The sequence below is a fragment of the Spea bombifrons genome, chromosome 1 (genome assembly GCF_027358695.1).
Source record: "Spea bombifrons isolate aSpeBom1 chromosome 1, aSpeBom1.2.pri, whole genome shotgun sequence".
NCBI classification, from domain to species: Eukaryota; Metazoa; Chordata; class Amphibia; order Anura; family Pelobatidae; genus Spea; species Spea bombifrons.
In genome coordinates, this window is record NC_071087.1 from 96,441,150 (window position 1) to 96,453,888 (window position 12,739).

The window sequence follows — 12,739 nt, forward strand, 5'->3', positions numbered from 1 at the left end:
TGTAGCAAGTATGGTCTTCCATCTTGGAATCAGGTTGTGACTTGATTGAATATTGACATTCACATATCAAATATCACATATCACATATCACCATACTTTCAGTAAAATGACTAGTATTAGATTAAAATACTTAAAAAAAAAAAAAAACATATCGTGCTGTTTTTGTTTTTAAAACAGTTCTCACTATTGCGTAATGTTTTTAGGCAGCTTCATATTAGCCATTTGTATGTGTGACGGCTCAATAAATATTAGAATGGATCAGTCTTAATTAGAGCTGAAACAACGAATCGATAAAATCGATAATAATCGATAACGGAAATCATCGATAACGATTTCCGTTATCGATTAATCGAGTGATCAATTCGTTGTTGGAGCACTCGGCTCCTTTTACTTACCTCCGCGAGCGTTCCCCGCTTCTGCTACACGCTCTGCAGTCTCCGCCTTCTTCAAGCTACGTGACGGATGTGACGCGTTCCGGAGGTAAGTATTCTTCTGTCTATGTGCACGGATCGCACAGAGCGAATCGCTCTGTGCGAATGGAGCCACTCGCACAGAGCGGTTCGCTCTGTGCGAGTGGCTCCATTCGCACAGAGCGGTTCGCTCTGTGCGAGTGGCTCCATTCGCACAGAGCGGTTCGCTCTGTGCGAGTGGCTCCATTCGCACAGAGCGGTTCGCTCTGTGCGAGTGGCTCCATTCGCACAGAGCGGTTCGCTCTGTGCGAGTGGCTCCATTCGCACAGAGCGGTTCGCTCTGTGCGAGTGGCTCCATTCGCACAGAGCGGTTCGCTCTGTGCGAGTGGCTCCATTCGCACAGAGCGGTTCGCTCTGTGCGAGTGGCTCCATTCGCACAGAGCGGTTCGCTCTGTGCGAGTGGCTCCATTCGCACAGAGCGGTTCGTGAGTGTGGGTGCAGGGCAGAGTGGGGGTGGGGGTGCAGGGCAGAGTGGGGGTGGGGGGTGCAGGGCAGGAGACTGGGTGCAGGGCAGAGTGGGGGTGGGGATGCAGGGTGTGAGTGTGGGTGCAGAGCAGAGTGGGAGACTGGGTGCAGGGCAGAGTGGGGGTGGGGATGCAGGGCAGGGTGTGAGTGTGGGTGCAGGGCAGAGTGGGTGCAGGGCAGAGTGTGAGTGTGGGGGCAGGGCAGAATGTGGGGGCAGGGCTGGGTGCAGGGCAGAGTTAGAGACTGGGTGCAGGGGCACAGTGCAAAGTGCTGGGTGCAAAGTGCCAGTGCTGGGTGCAAAGTGCCAGGGCTGGGTGCAAAGTGCTGGGTGCAAAGTGCCAGGGCTGGGTGCAAAGTGCCAGGGCTGGGTGCAAAGTGCTGGTGCAAAGTGCTGAATGCTGGGTGCAAAGTGCTGGATGCAAAGTGCCAGGGCTGGGGCAAAGTGCTGGGTGCAAAGTGCTGGGTGCAAAGTGCCAGGGCTGGGTGCAAAGTGCTGGGTGCAAAGTGCTGGGTGCAAAGTGCAAAGTGCTGGGGCAAAGTTTCTTGAACAGTAATAGTCCACCTCTTTTCAGAATGTTTGGGGTTATTTTGTTTCATAAATATTGTGTTTGGGTTCTTGTACTTTGAAAATATTGTTTTTTATTACATCATAACAAAATAAGAATGTTAATGTAAATTTTAAGTTGTTTTTTAACATCCAGTTCATTAAATTCTTTTAAATAAACGAAAAATTTGCATATTGTTTTTTTTTATCCGATTAATCGATTAATCGAAAAAATAATCGGCCGATTAATCGATTATTAAAATAATCGTTAGTTGCAGCCCTAGTCTTAATCACCCAGCCTGACACTCTGACTAATAAACATCTACAGGGAACAGACTTCATTGTTATTGCTATAATGAATCGGTTCGGTGTGGTGTTTGATCAGGGAAAGTCATCCAAAATATCAGTGGCAGCCTCCAGGATGTTTATTAGAACAAAATGAGAGAAAACCAGTTTTTTGCCGGTGCTAACCTACATTGCAGTATGCAGCATTGGGTTTTATGTTCAAGGAGGAAACAAATATTTTCTTTCATGGGACTTCCCCTCTGTACCATATGAATTTTTAAAATAGTATTTTTTTAAGTGAATGTATCAAATTTCAGAAACGTGTCAAAAATCTTTTAACATGCCCTTATTAATAGGATCAGGGTGGCTTGGGTATTGCCATAAGTGAAGAAGACACAAACAATGGAGTGGTCATTAAAAGTTTAACGGATCATGGTGCCGCTGCAAAGGTAAGAATGGCGTCTTAATCAGTGACTTGAATACGTTGGGACATTTCAAAATAAATTGACTCGCTGCTTTTTGCAGGATGGACGCATCAAAGTAGGAGATTGTATTTTGGCTGTGGATGATGAACCAGTAGTGGGTCACCCTATTGAAAAGGTATGACACAACCTTATTAATAATATAAAAATGTCAAGAATAGAAGCATTGTTCCAGCTGGTTGAACCTCCTTTGGCAGCAGTAACTCCCTAGTAACGTGGAGCTTCAAGGTGCTCTTTGGGAAACGACAAGTGAACAGCGATGTTAAATTGGAGAGGAGGGGCTTCCTCCATGATGTCCTGGCATGGACTTCATGACTGTTCGATGGTAGACACATTAACATAGATGTTAACCAATCCCAATGATTCATTTTAGCCTTTAGCTGTTACTCTAGGGTTCTTTTCTACCTCATTAAGCGTTCTGCATTGTGGCCTTGGAGTCATCTTGGTTGGGCGACCACTTCTAGTGAGAGTAGCCACAGTACTAAATCTAAATTTAATAACAATTTGTCTAACTGTGTACTGTTAAAAATGTAAACTCTTTGAGATCAGTTTGTGTAACCATTTCCAGCTTTATGCAAATCAGCAATTCTTGACGGTAGGTGTTCTGGGGTTTCTTTTTTGGTTCACATCAGCAGATGCTTCTTGAGAATAGCAAACTTAAAATGTTTGAGTTTTTATGTAGAAGTAGCTTAAAAACACACTTCCAATCCGGTTTCATTGTTAAGACTCGAGGTTTGCTAACTCCTGACTCCACGTACTTCTTTGAGCCGTCTTTACTGGCATGCTGCAATTAGCCCTTTAGGCTAAAAAAAAAACATTTGGTTGTTAGTACATACCTTGCATTGTTGCAAATGTCAGGTCATCAGAATCAAAACAGAACCTGTGGCCGTGGGCTGCTGTTTAAAGTAGCATCTATACAATGTTGATTTGGCCCCAAATGTTCTTTTTAGGCATCATCATCATCATTGTTGCAACAAAATTCTCCAACAGATCCCTTATGTAGCCTTTTTTGTATTTACCATTGTATGTGTCTTTTTTTTCTCCTACAACTTTCTAATTACTTTGTTGGGCATGATATGCTTTATTTAGGTTATTAGTCTTTTAAAGAAGGCAAAAACTGCAGTAAAGCTGACAATAAGTTCAGTTGACCAGGAACCACAGCAGCATCTACCTTCGCTTCCAACAGCTTCAACTTTCAACACGGCTGAGAAAAAGAATAGTCCGCAGTGTCTGCCTCACGCTAGCTACTCGGAACCTGAGCAAGTTCGAAGTAAGTAGCTAATGAAAAGCATACAGTGTTTGCAAGAAAGAAAGAGAAAAAAATATATAGAGAGTGGCTTTGTCATTGCAGTCGCCCAGCTAAACAGTGTTTTTTAAGACTATTTGCTTGACTTTACTCCATAAATAAAATTGAGGGTTATAATTCTCAGCTGAAGTGCCACTGGTTGGTTATATCTTGGGTGTTTTAATAGTGTTAGCTGTAACTGCTGTGTTTTCTGGGTTTCTCAGGTGCAAGCAGATCGTCCACTCCAGCTACCTTTCCCTCTGACCCAGCTACCTGTCCAATAATACCAGGATGTGAAACAACCATTGATATATCAAAAGGGCGAACGGGCCTAGGTCTTAGCATTGTAGGAGGTGCAGACACTCTTCTGGTAAGTATTCATGTTTGGATATAATGTACATATTATCCAGTGTAAATGTCTTCCAATTTAGATGGGATGCCTCAATAATTTGTAAATATACAAAAATAGTATAATCCATATTTACTTACCAAAATATGATTTGTTTTCTTTATTTAATTGCTTAGGGTGCCATTATTATTCACGAGGTCTACGAAGAAGGTGCTGCTTCCAAAGATGGTAGACTGTGGGCTGGAGACCAAATCTTAGAGGTAAAACATACTTACAAAAATATATATACTGCTCCTAACTTTCCACATCCCCTTATGGCTACTTCTAACATTATGTGCCTTATTTTACAGGTAAATGGCATCGATTTGAGGAATGCCACACACGATGAAGCTATAAATGTCCTCAGACAGACCCCACAAAAAGTCAGACTTACTGTATATAGAGATGAGGCTCAGTACAAAGAAGAAGACATGTGCGATACCTTTAGTGTGGAACTTCAGAAAAAGCCTGGAAAAGGTCTCGGTCTGAGCATTGTTGGAAAAAGGTAAAGGTACAATATGGTGTGCAGTCATGTTTTTTATTATTAGCATTTGTTTTTCTTTATAACCTTTATAATGTCTACATGCGATTGGAGCTTAGTGCCTGTTCACTTTAATGGGAGTGCTATAGCTCTTATTCACAAAACATATTGAGAAATATTACATCACTGCAATTATTATATTCAGTTGTATAAAACATTATTGATGGAAGGTTGATAACTCCCCTTAGCTAAGAAAAGGTCTGTAAAATATGTCAAAAGAGGATTAGTGTGATTCATAAATGCCTGCGTAACACTAAAACTCTCACTTATAGTAAAATGTAACAATATTTTAATTTAATCTGTTATATACATTGCAAATAATGCTTTACCTTTGATTGCTTGAGAATGTAACAGGGAGGTAGAACAATTGTCGTTATCTGATCTATAATGCGAGCAATTGGTAAATGTGGTGTCATATGCATATCCTCAATTACCGCAGATGGTACATTAGAAGGCTATTATAATCTCCTTTTTTTCTCTCTCCCAGAAATGACACAGGAGTATTCGTATCTGACATTGTTAAAGGTGGCATTGTGGAGACAGATGGGAGGCTGATGCAGGGAGACCAGATTTTAACGGTGAATGGAGAAGATGTTAGGAACGCCACCCAGGAAGCTGTAGCTGCCCTGCTAAAGGTAATAGAGCTGGGTCTGTGATTGTTCCAGAAGGCCTCAGGGATATGGTTGCAGAGGGGAAGGACCCACTGAGGACTTGTACCTATTGCCATCTCCATTGTAAAGAACGTCACTTGTGTCAAAGGCAAAGAGAAATCTACTGAGATGCTGGAGATCAGAAGAATATTAAATACTTTTTTGATGCCATAATCTGACTATGGTGTTTCTTGTTTTTATTGTGAGATAATAATGTATAATTAAGGGCCTTCATTTTCTTGCTCCAAATATTGACTGAAAAAAAAAATGTTTCTGATAATTAAATACTCCTCCGTGCCAACTTGTTAAAGACATTTTTGTGATAGCAAGACTTTTTTTTACGTTTATCTGTTAAGTACCTAAGTTTTAGGGGCCCAAATAGAAGAGCACGTAGATTAAGGGACTTTCATTTATGTAACTCTTGTCAACTTTAATGTCCCCCCCCCCGTGCAAATGCGCTTTATACATTTGACAACTCCCTTCACACCAAAACCGGGAAAAATAGAGGCACATTGGTGGTGGTGGGGAGGGGGCAACATTGCCTGAAGCTGCAGCTTCTCCTAAATCTAAGTGGCTTTATTTTTTTCTTAAATGTCCCTTTAAACTTGTAAGATAATGCACTTAATAATTGAACACTTCTAATTAATTTTCACACAGGCGTTGTGTACATTAAAGTCCCCTAATCTCATACTGCGTGTACCATTTCAGGTTTTCTTATTCATTATTGTTTAGAATTCTGTCTCCAGAAGTTGACTTTATAAAACACTCGTCGTTCGTGCTTGGGGTTCGGAAGTTGCTTTAGATCTGTACTTTTGAATTCCCATGGTAGAGGGGGGATACATAAAAGCCATCAGTCAGGGAATATTCCAGTGTTATTTGAAGCATTTGTAGCTGGCATTCGGCAGAGGAAAGCTTTTTATATGAACATAGAGGTTTATAATCCCTGTAAACAGTAATCAAAATGAACGCTGTCAGCTACTGGTCTGTTTGCACTTAATTCTTTTGGCACCTTTTTTGTCTTTACCCCCATAAGTGCGCCATCAACTGCAATTTCTCTCCATTAGGCCCTATTGTTAAATCATGAAACCAAGGGAGGAGGCTTATAAAAACAAAAATGACTTCAATAGAATGGCTGTAATCTTATACTCAATGACTCAGGAGATCCATAACTGGATAATAATAGCAAGTTACATCTGATGACTCCAGATGGCAGAACATAAAATAAAGAGCAGTAATAACTGTAATCTCGAAAGGTCTTGTTTAATAATCCTATTGATTCCCCATGCGGTTATTTTAAGAGACAGCAGCCCCTGCCGTACCAGAACTTGATCTTGGTATCATAGGCAGATCTTTGATGTTGTCGATTGTTATATAATTGAAGGGATTATCTTGTATTTTATTTTTTTTTATATTTCGTTTCCAAGCACTCTTGTCTGCTGGTTTTAAGACCTAGGGAATACGCGCTTTCAATAACGTGACCCGTTACCTTTTATACACCTCTGATGCAAGTGCAACCGAACCCCAATTAGTTAACTTCTTTAAAATGAGTAACCTACAAAACATTTAATGAAATCGAAATTGTTTGTGTGTTTTTATTTTCCCTTTATAAAGACACTTTACTATTGCCTATTTGAAATAGTTCTGGGGTAACGGTAATAGTTCAGAGTGCCGCTTTCAGCCTTTGTTTGTCACTTTTACAGGCGGTTGTAAAATTTTAAAGACTGGGCATTGAAATCAAATTTATCACCCATCTTAAATGGCAAAAGAGCTTTTGTGAACTTCCAGCTACAAACCTGCATAAGTGACCTTGTATCATAGCCTGGATCCTGCACATTCGGTGATAATTTGCCTTTTTTTTTTTAATTGGCATTCTCTGTTTTTAGTGCTCTTTAGGTACGGTGAAGCTAGAGGTGGGGAGATTAAAGGCTGGTCCATTCCATTCGGAGAGGAGAACTTCACAAGGCAGTCAAGTGAGTGTAAGCAGTTTGCTGCACAGATCATAGACATCAAGAGGCCTCCACATGGGTTTCTTTAATTTAGAATTCTCAGTACTTAATGGACTAACAGCGGAAAGTCAAGAGGATGGTCCTTTTTTGCTTCGTTACTTCTGCTGTTTTGTTGTGAGCCAGTTGGGTATCATGCTGCCCTGTGGTTAGAAATCATTTTGAAATGTTATGGATCGGCAAATGCAATATGTTATGCTGTTACGTTGCATTAACATGTATGTAATATAAAGATTATACGCCTATTTTTCGATGACTTCATGCCATCATTTTATTCTGATTTCAGATTAGTGAGGGGAACAGTAGTCTTACTTCCTTTAGTTTCCCAGCGTCTGGATCATCACAAACTGACCCCTTCGACAGCGGATCAAAGAAACGTGATTGTAAGCAGCAACTTCAAATGTTTATCTCATTTGTTACCTAAGAGCAACAGGTATTTCCTTGGCTATGTTTCAGGCCTGGCATTTGCACCAAAGACTGACATTTAGAGGTATTGCATCTATTTGTTTTGAAACAAGTGATGTAGGAATGATGGTCTTCACCTTTGTGAGTGGTAATCCATAGTTGCCAACTGTCAAATGGTCAGCTGTTCTGACCAATTACCTGTTAATCTGGCTCACGCTCGTATGCAAAACATGTTTTATTGTAAAATGGACACAAACATAACGTGTTAAACGATAAAAATTGAGCAAACATAAGTAAATCGACAGATTAATCCATTCCTATGTTTTCCCCTTGGCCACTGGATGTTTTCATCCCTTGAGTTGCTTTGGTAGAACAGGCTTGTTGATTTACATCTTTTAGATTTAAGTATAATATTTTCCTGACCACACAATAAAATTATCCAAATTTGGCTGATTCACAAGATTTGTGTTCTGTTTCTGTAGCGTGTAGACAGACTAGGTTTTGAAACCTGGAAGTTATTGGTCTGGAGCGGGAAGTTCCTGGCCATACCTACAAGAACATGGAGGTCATAAAACACTCTATTTTGGTTTGTGTTTTGACACATTGGTTTTCTGCCTCCATGCCCCAGTTGTGTGAATTGAGTAATGTTTTAAATTGACTGGACTTATTTGCCAAGATTACGTTGCCTTTCGGAACTATTCTTAATAAAGAATGGAATTTATTCTAATACGCTTGAAAAGTGCAGAACTTAAAAAAACAAGAGGTGAGTAACAGGGAGGTGAAGAACAATGCTTCCATTGCCTCTTTTGTTACACCATTATGTTGTAAGAGGTCACCTCATGTGTTCTAACAATTAGACTGGCTAATGGCCACCGGCTAATCATTCTTCAAACATCAACTTTTTTTGCTTTATTTTCCTACAGCTTCCGAAATTCAAGGTCTAAGAACAGTGGAAATCAAAAAGGTAACTGTGGTCTCAAGTAAATATACACCATATAAACCACACATTGACTCTTTAAATGTTAGAGGGAAATTATGATTATAAAATATCTTGACTGCTTTCTTTTACCATTTTAGTAGTGTTGGTGCTATGTTTTAATATTTGAAAGTAATCTGGATATGTATATAGATGCAGAAACCAGAAACTGTATATTTATATTGTCTCAGTGTCATTGCCAGAGGTTACTTTTTTTGTGCATTGACCTGTTTGTTCAAGTATGTCCTCATCAATTCTGGCAAAAGTGTTTTGTCTCATAATCCTATAATTGGAGTTATTCCAATTGTATGCCTACTGTCGTGGGAAATAATTGTCAACATGAAAACTGGAGTTACTATGTATGTTATTGAATTTCACCAACTTCTTGTTTGCCTAAATGAAAAAAGCACATGGATCGGTGATCTCAGATAACGATTATACATATTAATAGACATTCTGTGTTTACTTGGACAGGGACCATCAGACTCTCTGGGAGTCAGCATTGCAGGGGGACTCGGGAGCCCTCTAGGAGATGTACCAATTTTTATCGCTATGATGCATGCAAATGGAGTTGTGGCACAAACGCAAAAACTCAGGGTATGATTATTATACATTCATGTTCTATTTATTTAATTTTAAAGATATAGGATTATGTTCTTTGTATATGGACACACAATACCTGTGTCGTATCTGGTGTCTGAGGGAATTGTTAGCATAGTAATTGTTAGTAGTATTTCCTACCACTAGAGGGTGCTATGTACCCGAGATTTAATTCACTTCCATTTTTGGACTTAAAAGCCTCCCTTTGTTATGGTGTGAAGCTATGCAGTTATTGTGCAGCTTTCAAAGAGCATCAGGTGTTTAATATTGACTTTTACAAGCATGTCAAGCTTGTTTATTCCCACGTTCAATTAACTATTCACATGTGCTGTGTCTCTAAACATCCTGACACTACTATCATCATAATGATGGACTTCTCCTTTGATGTTTTTTTCTTCGTGTCTGAGTCCCCATTTATTTTTTTAATTACGATTAAGCCGGCTCCAAAGAACAATAAATGGGAAGTGCACTTTCCTGGCAGAATTAAGACAAAAATAGCTTAAATTGTTTTTGATCATTTTAATTGTGTTTTCCCACTTTTGGTAAAATTGTTTGGGAGTAAGGCTAAAAAAATCAATCAAGTTCAGTCTGTCTAAAGGTCCAATTATCCCTAACTGTGTTGATCCAGATCAAGACAGACAAACCTTTTTAAGCATATCCCTATTTGCCCATTTGCTATCCAAATAATGCCCTGATTTAACGTTTAACCTTTTACTCATTCTCAAATAAGGTGTAATGAGTATAGTATTTTTTTTTTATTTCTTTTTTTTTTTCTACAAACCTTTTCTTCTTTAACAAAAGGTTGGTGACAGGATTGTTAGTATATGCGGGACATCAACCGAAGGAATGAGTCATTCGCAGGCTGTCAATCTCCTGAAAAACGCCACAGGCACCATCGAGCTTCAGGTATTTTACTTCGCAACCTTTTTTCTGGTACTCAGCTCTGTTTAACATAAGGCTTGTAGCTAAATGCAGCATTAGGAACATCATTTGGAGTATGCTGAATATCCAATCCCTTCCTAGAGATACTTCTTCAATCGTGTAAAATTAAGCTTCACTCATCCTTTTCGCCAAGAATGCTTAATTTTCAAGGCACCCATTGTAAACTGCAAAATGCTCCTTAAATGTTTTTTGTGTTGCTTTCCAGATCTGCTCAATAAATGTTTTAAGCCGAGCAGCACCTTTTAACAAGGTAGTCAGATATAGATTTCTCTCTGGCATTCGAAGCCATAAATATTAGTATATATCGGTTAGACAGATGCTGGTTAAGTATATTATACGTATGTGTTTAGTGTTTGTTTTTGTAATAAGTGTAATAATAAAAATCATGTTATAGCGTGCAGGGATTCCTCTTTAACTACTATGAAGTTTTCCGATTTCCATTATATTCAAAAAGTCATTTTACTGTTTCCACAAAAGGCTATATATATTGACTGTTAGATGAGACCCTAACCTGCCCCTGAAGACATCACAGTACCTGTGGTTTACTTCTAGTCAGTTCATCTCCATTGGTTCCTTAGAGGTTATCTTCAATGGGGGACCTGTGAAGAAATGCATAGTGCAGAAATGCTTGATTTGTTGTGTCCTTGCTATGACAATGGATTGGAGCCCCGCTGTAAAACAAGTTTTTAAAGGAGTCGAATGTTTTCCTCTGCTATTTAATATTTAGGTCGTGGCTGGCGGGGACGTTAGTGTGGTAACTGGCCAGCAGCAAGAACATATAGGCTCTGCCGTCAACTTCTCAGGCCTTACTTCAAGCAGCATATTACAAGATGATTTGGGGTATGTATAACATAACATTCGGTGTTGGTCCATAGTATAGGAGATCTTGTAATCCTATGCATTTGTTGAGCCTAAACATAAATATGCATTGTGAGCCCCTCTAAAAGCAAGAGACTAGGTTATTGTAACAGATGGATACGGTCTAACATACCCCCCCCCTCTCGGGGGATAGCATCATAATAAAATGTACTTGGTAAAAGGTTTATACTGCATTCTAGCATAAGTGGAAGATATCTGACAGTAATAGGCTGAGAATTAACATGAACGAATGATACTGTGACTCAGTATAAGCTGATATTATCTTGACTGCGTTACAAACTTGAATTCTCTATCTGATTTGGTCAGTGCATGTCCATAGCGGAACAATTTTTTATTATGTTTAGGAGTGAAGAGTCAGCTTGGTAGACTGTAGCTGGAAAGGTTTGCTTCTAGCTGTAAAAATGTTACACGTAATATCTTTTTGTTATTTATTCAGCGATGTTTGTTTGTGTTATGTTTGTTATATTCTGCTTTTTTTCTATTCCTAGATAGTGGTATCAAAGTTAAACATTTTATTTTTTTTCTTTTCTTTTTACCTTCCATAGACCACCTCAGTACAAGACAATTGTTCTTGAGAGAGGACCAGATGGTCTCGGATTCAGTATTGTAGGGGGTTATGGTAGCCCACATGGAGACCTACCTATTTATGTAAAGACAGTGTTTGGCAAGGTAAGCACTAATAATCATTTTATTGTACTGGGATTTGTTCTACTTTTTATGTTAAAGTTAATGTATCCATATGTGTATGGAATAGTGGAATAGGAACAGCATGCATTGTTTGCAGCGCTCCAAAACTAAGTCACATTTTTAGGTTTTTTGTCTTGATTATCAAACCAACTGTGAAGTTTCTGATCAAGAGCATCAAGAAAAGTCATTTTTTAACATTGATTCTCTAAAGTGTCATTAAGGATTCAATTATCCTGTACTTTATGGTTTGACTTAAACTTACACTGTAGCAAAATGTTTACCTTCTCAGGGCCATCTCCTCAAAATTAAGGAATAAACTGCCGACACAATACTTAGATGTAATAAATGTCACGTTCATTACAGGGCGCAGCAGCAGATGATGGCCGTTTGAACCGAGGAGATCAGATCATTGCTGTGAATGGACAGAGCTTAGAGGGTGTGACTCATGAAGAAGCAGTTGCCATTCTCAAGAGAACAAAAGGAACAGTCACCTTGACAGTTCTTTCATGATTTCCCAGACAATTTCCTTTCTTCAGAGTTGACTCCGGTGTATTTTTCCTGTAGGTTTAAAAAGAAGAGGATGTATATTGAGTGTTATCAGAGTTATTCAGTAGCCTTTTATCTGGCTTAAAGAATATCTTTATCTAGCTGCTATATTCTAACCTGACTGATGTACATTATAGAAAGAATAACCATTTTAAAATTTTAACCATTATAGATCTTTTTTTTTCTAGCTCATAATATTGTTTTTGCGCCAATATAGTAATGGTTTGCGTGTGAAAAGCCATTTCCATTTTTACAGGACCACAGTGTGTAATGGGAGTGGGTAGTACTCGCCAGTTTGACAACAACCCTTGTGATATTTAGCCAATCAATGGCTTACATCAACTATGTTGATGGATGGGGAACAGCAGGATTGGTAGTCCACCATTGAGATAAAACAAGGCAGTCTAGACAATCAAAACTGGAAAATTCCCTTGTCGTGCCACAAGCACATACACTGCATGTTTCTGAAACTCCAAGAATTAGGCAAATCTGTACCTTGTAAAACAAACATTGTACTTTACATCATTCTTATGTTGCTTTGTGTGTCTACGCTTACATTTGTTCCATTGGTTGATCAGTTTTTTGTGCTTT

The 12,739-nt window shown here is 39.1% G+C and overlaps 1 protein-coding gene across 1 annotated transcript in view; it reads left to right on the forward strand.

Moving 5' to 3' along the window:
* The window catches only part of MPDZ (multiple PDZ domain crumbs cell polarity complex component), a 54,906-nt gene extending 42,485 nt beyond the window's left edge, over positions 1-12,421 (forward strand). The window contains exons 37-51 of the mRNA XM_053465957.1: positions 2,121-2,213; positions 2,290-2,364; positions 3,336-3,516; positions 3,756-3,901; positions 4,057-4,140; positions 4,231-4,424; positions 4,948-5,095; positions 6,994-7,080; positions 7,400-7,496; positions 8,442-8,482; positions 8,969-9,091; positions 9,896-10,000; positions 10,764-10,876; positions 11,461-11,584; positions 11,966-12,421. Coding sequence (XP_053321932.1) covers positions 2,121-2,213; positions 2,290-2,364; positions 3,336-3,516; positions 3,756-3,901; positions 4,057-4,140; positions 4,231-4,424; positions 4,948-5,095; positions 6,994-7,080; positions 7,400-7,496; positions 8,442-8,482; positions 8,969-9,091; positions 9,896-10,000; positions 10,764-10,876; positions 11,461-11,584; positions 11,966-12,112 — 1,758 coding nt within the window. The 3' untranslated portion in view covers positions 12,113-12,421. The remainder of the gene's footprint in view (positions 1-2,120; positions 2,214-2,289; positions 2,365-3,335; positions 3,517-3,755; positions 3,902-4,056; positions 4,141-4,230; positions 4,425-4,947; positions 5,096-6,993; positions 7,081-7,399; positions 7,497-8,441; positions 8,483-8,968; positions 9,092-9,895; positions 10,001-10,763; positions 10,877-11,460; positions 11,585-11,965) is intronic.
* Positions 12,422-12,739: the final 318 nt, after the last annotated feature.